A 6,532-nucleotide genomic window follows, 5' to 3' on the forward strand; every position below is an offset into this window, starting at 1 on the left:
CCAGGCTGGTTATGCAAGCAGAACACGTCACAGATTCAACATCTGGAGACATTATAGATATTTCATCCAGCACCTGTGTAGATTGATCCTTCACCTCTAGTGAAAGAAAGGGTGGGGCTTAGCATAGGAAGCCATAGTAGCCTTTCCTGATACCATCCCATCTCTGCCAGTGGACTGAGTCCCTCGGATGCTTCCTGTCACGTTGTGTATGCCTTCACTACAACTTGACACACAGCATTTGGGCAACTTCAGCATTCATCAGTCCTCTTTTAGCTTAGCCCATGTGCTACACCAAAACAGGGCCCCTCCATATCTGTATTAGAGTTTTGTATTTGTATTAGAGTGTTTTTGTCTTAGAGTTCTACAACAGGAAGAGATAACAGAAGGAAGAGATAATGAGGGAGTGAAGCCCTGAAGGAGTGAGCACCTACACCAAGGGATGCTGGAATTGGGGTGAAGGGCCCTTAGAAACACTGCATGGAGACAAGAGGGTGGATTGTGACCTCTCTGGGACCCATTCACCCTAGGCTTTTGCCATCAGGTCTGGCACCAACAATTCTCCTGATCCATCATTCAGTAAACATACCATGTGCTGTCTGCCTGAAATGAGATGTCTGCCCTAGATGAGATACAGGAAGCTTCAGTTCCCAGATCTAGAGATGCACAGTGCTGAATGCCCTTCCTCTCAGCACTGAGAGGTTAAGGACCACGCCATTCCATGGAGGCATTCTTCCAAACAAAAGAAAGTTGACTTGTTCTGCTGATGATGGTCAGGGACACTAAAAAATAATTTTTAAATGGCCATCAACTTACCCAGAAGAAATTTCCAGCCTCATTGAGGAGCATAATAGAAAAGTGTTGAACTGCATTTATAAAACCATTCAGTGCCTCCTCAGAAAAGCTCTATGCACCATTGTTGTTTGCCTTTCTAACCAGCATATGAGCATGCAAGTCCTGGCCCCCAACAATGCTGCTCTCTGCTTCATAATAATGGCTGTGCCCTGAGGACCATTTACTGGGTACTTGGCATGCACTAAGCAACAGCTCTCTGAGTAGGTAGCAGCACACTGTTGAGGGAAAGTGTCTCAAGAAGATTAAAAAACGATAATAAGGTAATCAGAACCTAGATTTGTCTACAGTGGGGCTTCAAGGGACGCCTCCCAAACACTTTGTTGCATCTTATTAGAGCTTTGGGAAGACTTCTTGAGTGGAATCCATCACTCATAGATATCCCTTACAGACTAGATTCTGGTACTATTCTAGTGGTCCCAAGTCTTGCTAACAGTGTGTTCTTTGGACTGTCACATGACAAGGACATGGCACCACCTGAAGCTTCAATTGGTTGTGGCAAAATGCTTGGAGGGCAGAAGGATCATGTGATCTGCCTCGTAATTGAATTTGTAGGCTCTTGGCAAACCATTCACTCAACTATCTCGGGGGAAGAATGGGGAGAAATATTAAATGTGGCAGAGTGCCTCAAGGAATGCAAGGCAGGTCAACATAGTGAGGCCGGAGTGTGGAGGTGAGAGAACCCTGAAAAAGAGGGGTAGCTAACCTTGCCCTCCCTCTGCAAGGACAAGCCTACCACTCTTCTTCTCTCCACATGTGGTCATTGCCTGTGTCGCCATAAAAGGTTTCTGCTCCACAGTTTCTAAGTGCCATCTACCACAACTTGGTCCTGCAGTCCTTTCAGATCTAGAGCCCTGTAGATACCGTCTCTGTGCCCTTCAGCTCACTTTCTCAAAAGAGGCCTTCTACTGCCTCATGCCAAGAGCCTGTTTGAATCAAGTGCCTCTCTTTAGTCCAATCAACTACAGCCATGTAGCTAAAAAAAATGGCTGCCAAGTGCATTCCTTCAAAGGAGACTGATTAAAGAAGGCATGGAATGCCCACAGTTCCTGGAACTGGAAGTATATAGTCTGGCCAGGTTCCCCAAGACAAAACAAGTCTTGTAAATAAAAATACATAAGCAACTATGAAGGGTCCAATAGCTGTACTGTGGAAGGTGTGTGCTTATCTGTCACAGGATAAACTAAAGACCTCCTGATTCCATTTATGTTGGCTATCAGTTAAGTATTCCCCTCACCAATCAGCCCCTCCTGTAACCAGGGCTATAGGTAACAAATAAAAGCTAGTTAAACAAACATTCACAGCTGATGTAACATAAATATCTCTTATCTCCTCTCCCTCCAGTTTGGATTACCACCCTGCACCTGGCCCTTCTGCCTCTCGGCACTCACCTTCCTTCTCCTGACAACCAACAACCCTGGCATCTACAAGCTGCCACTCAGCAAAGTCACCTACCCAGAGGCCAACCGCATCTACTTCCTGTCCCAGGAGAAAAACAGAAGGGCATCAACAATAACTAAGTACCAGGCCTACGATGTCTCCTAAGCTGCCCTTTCTAAAGCATGTCTTGTAAATGCAGCCTCCGGCACATGGTCTGCACCCCAAGCTAAAGCTAAGGACACTGAACCTCCCTTCTTTCTAATACGTGTGTGGCCGCTGGTTGGGACCCTCGATAAGATGTGCAGGACTCATCAAAGCCATGCTAGTTTAGACTAAATACCCACTGATGGCTCTTTGGGAACTCTCTGGGGGAACTTGCTAGTCACCCTTCTCAGTTACTTAGTGGGGCAAAGCATGGTGCCTGGAAATGCTCATTAGCTTCCCGGGCAAGAGGGCCTGGTCCCTACCCTGCTCTGCCACTAACGAATTCCAACTGTCTCAGGCCTGTCCTCTCCCTACCCAACACCCCCATCTCAGCCTGGGCTTTTTGTTGCCAAAATTTTCTTTATGACAAGGAGGGACTCTAAAGTTCTTCTACCTCAGAAACATTCTTTTCCATCTCCTGTAAACTAATCAACTCAGCATGACCAGCAAATAATTATTCTGACTTGAGTTACTTATGGAATGGTTCTCAGTGGAGAGAGGAAAATGTTTGTGTCCTGTGGAAGTTTATCCTTAGACACGGGAGATGCTCTCCAGACTTGCTCTCTAGACACCTGAATTCATTGAAAATGCCAATATACCTTCTTTGCACCATAGAAATACTCCCAGAAACATCATGTGGTAAGAATTGATCTTTCCCAACATCCAATCATAGCGTAAACAAACATCTTTGCTTGTGTAATATTCAAAATCAATACTGTCATTAAACTTGAAATTTGCAAGTTGGTATCTGGGTTTTCTTAAAATGGGGCTTTCCTTCATACTCATAGAGAGTTTCACCCAAGCGTGTGTCTGGAAAGAGAAAACGGGCATAAGGGTGATCAGAAAAGATGTCGATTTTCTTGTGGAGAATTGTGCAGATGTCCATGTACCTGTGGTGCTGGTACAGATTAAATTCCCATTACCTTTCAGCATACAGTCTCTCACCTTGTGCACCAAGATTACTAACCCAGCCCTTCGTGAATGCCCTTCTCCAGAGTAGCATGAACTCCTTCTAACAACAGTGAGACCTCAATACACTCTTCCAGTTCAGCGTGATGAGGTGCTGAGGTAACCAGGGACTCAGGGCTGGGGAGACGGCTCAGTCAGTAAAGCGCTTGCTACACAAGCATGAGGGCCTGAGCTCAAATTCCCGAGCTGTCATAAAGAGCTAGGCGTGATGGCGTGCACCCACAATCCTAACTGTGGGACGAGGCCGACAGATTCCTAAAGCTGCAGTCCAACTAGTCTTGCCAAATTGGTGAGCTCCTGATTCCATGCAGAATGATAAAGACAGAGAGCCAACTTTGACTTCTGGGCCCCACATGTATCCCCGACACACACACACACACACACGAAAACATACATGCATATATGGTTGAGGGCGTAGGTGAAAGCAAGAAAACAGACTATAAATGCATGTTTCAGAAAGAAAGGTAGAACTACATTTTACTGAAATTTATTTTTTTTTAAAAAATGCTAGTTTCTACATCTATATTTTTATTTTTCTGTGTGCCAGAGATCCCTGCCATTTTTTTCCAGCAGCCCAAGAGCACTGAGACATATATTTCTCCTCCAGATCCCATCCCACCCCTTATGGCTTTCCCAGGAAAATAGAACCCTTCTCTAAGCAGAAAAGTCCTCCACATAGGAAAAAGGAAATGACTCACACGCCAGAGCCGCCTCTGAGTTTGTGATCACACCTTGAGGCCAAGAAGGTCCCAGGCTGTGTTTTAATGACCATGGAAATTATGGTTCTCCAAGGATCAAGCATTCAGGAATTTCACCCAAAGGCTGTTTATGCTCAAAGCTTACTCAGCTGCCCCTCAACCACGATGTGATGACATCTAACCATTAAAGAACGGGTCCTTGTGTATTTCCACCAACGTTTTATAATCTGATTTTATTAAGAGTAGGAACCCTTCCATGCCTGTGCCGTTTTGATTACTGACCACTAATAAAACCCTTCAGCTGTTCTGAGTATTTCACCATCGTCACCTATAAAGCAAGCTGAGTCGGCCAGGCATTCCATGCAAGGTGGAAACAGATGGGGCAAAAAAAATGCCTATGAAAATATACGACGTCTATGAGATCCCAACGCGGACTGTCGAGTCTAGCAGTTCACTTAAGCACCAGAAGTAGAGAGCTGGAGCCTGCTTCCAAACCCTGAGAGTAGCTTTGCCTGTGAGCGGTCCTTCAGCGAGCCATCCAGTGACATCACTGGAAAGCAGCCCTCGTGAAAGTTTTATACCATGGAAAATGGCCAACTCTACAAATCTAATATATATATATATGTATATGTATATGTATATGTATATGTATATGTATATGTATATATGTATATATATGTATATACACCTGTTAACAAAATGGTGTGTACACATATACATATATGTGTGTGTGTGTGTGTGTACACACCATTTTGTTAACAGGTGTACAAACAAAGCAGCCTATTAAACCTATTAAACCATGGGATGTATGTAACAGAATAAGGTATAAAATAAAAAATATACACGCTTTCATTCATTCAGGAGAAAGCCCTTGTATGAACCAGGAAGCTGATTTACCCAAGACTGAGACATGTGATTAATTCAACTCTCTCAGGAAAAAAAAAAAAATTACTCAGGGCAGACACTGTTCTTTCTGTTGTTTGTCTCTTTCATTCCTCACACTGGCCTGTTGATGCCATGTGGTAGCTGTGCGTCACTACTGGCCGACACATATCTCCACACCCTTGCCTTTGACAGCATGCATTTACCTGTCCTGGATAGAATTTGAATTCTGTATTACACATAACAAATACATATATGCACACACCTGACTTTCCAACAGCCCAGCCACTCCAGAAAGTCCTGCCCAGATCCTCCTTCTAACCCAACCAACCCCAAACTCACCATCAACTTATGCACAATAACTGTGAGCTCTGTGCAGCCTTCCATAACCATCCTGTCCTTACAGATTCCTGCTGCAGGGGGTGGCTCAGTGGTAAGGCACCAGATTCCCTCACAGTTCCCCCATACCTTGAACCCCTACGTCATATGATAGTCTCAGGTAGACAGGTAGATGGTCGGGACCAGTTGAAGTCCAATGTGTGTTGGATTGGTTTGGAACTCCATATCTAACAGAGATGACTGAGCATCCTCCCAGGATTTGACATGGCTGTGGTGGCAGAGGCAAGAATGGGCCTCTCTCTTATGTTCTCAGTCACGGATGCTGTGTCTCTAGAGTCACACTTTGAGAGACTCTTATGTAACAAATGAGATCCTGCCTCCAATAAACCCTTTCCCTTTCTGTCACACACCATGACGTGTTAGCTGTACATTGTTGTATACGTAGGAATTCTCTGTGGAGCTTCCTCAAAGTACACACTCCTGAGCCTCAGCCCCAAAGATGTGGGTTCAGCAGATCCAGATGGAGCCAAGAATCTGAACTTTCCCATAAACTCTTGGATGGCATGGATCAAGGTGCTGGATCAAAGTCCAGCCCTTGAGATCACTGACTGATCACCAGGTAGACAAGCAACATCCAGTTCCAATGCAAACCCTCATCCTGGACCACGCAAGTCTCAGTAGGCATGAACACGGCATGTTTTGAATGCTCCCAAGGTGTCTTCCAGTATGCACCCAGGCTTACAAGCAACTGTGGGTTCTGTTTCCTGGGTCCTAATCTGCTTCTTAAAGAGTAATTTCTGAAAAAAAATTAAAATAAACAAACAAACAAACAAATAAAAAGTCATTCCTGGAGAATGTTAAACTCTCAGTTCTGATTCTCATGGGGCATAATGAGGAACACGGGGTACCAACAGGCAGGAGGAGGAAGTGAGAAACTTCCAAAATGAAGTCTGTTTTTTGGTAATAGTTGGGGGCTAACTCTGCACTCTAACGGAAACAAAAAAAGAAAAGAAAAGAAACCACCAACCAGAAACATCCGGCTCAAAAGACCAAATAAAGAAGCCAAGCTTAGCATGGGCCCCAGAAGCCTGCTGAGTGTGCACAGTGAACCACAGGAAAAGTACACCCGTGGGGTAGTCAGAAGCCCCTCCAGCCACACTGCAGGGGCACAGTCAGAGCCAACGCAGAGCATGGCAGCCACTGAGGTACAG

The 6,532-nt window shown here is 45.0% G+C and overlaps 1 protein-coding gene across 2 annotated transcripts in view; it reads left to right on the forward strand.

Annotated features, from left to right (window-relative positions):
• The window catches only part of Slc14a2 (solute carrier family 14 member 2), a 427,138-nt gene extending 423,965 nt beyond the window's left edge, over window positions 1–3,173 (forward strand). For both annotated transcript variants that reach the window (XM_034518114.2, XM_076912388.1), the window contains one exon: window positions 2,194–3,173. In XM_034518114.2, coding sequence (XP_034374005.1) covers window positions 2,194–2,394 — 201 coding nt within the window. In that variant the 3' untranslated portion in view covers window positions 2,395–3,173. The remainder of the gene's footprint in view (window positions 1–2,193) is intronic.
• The last annotated feature ends 3,359 nt before the right edge of the window (window positions 3,174–6,532 follow it).

This window comes from Arvicanthis niloticus, chromosome 14 (genome assembly GCF_011762505.2).
Source record: "Arvicanthis niloticus isolate mArvNil1 chromosome 14, mArvNil1.pat.X, whole genome shotgun sequence".
Lineage (NCBI taxonomy): Eukaryota > Metazoa > Chordata > Mammalia > Rodentia > Muridae > Arvicanthis > Arvicanthis niloticus.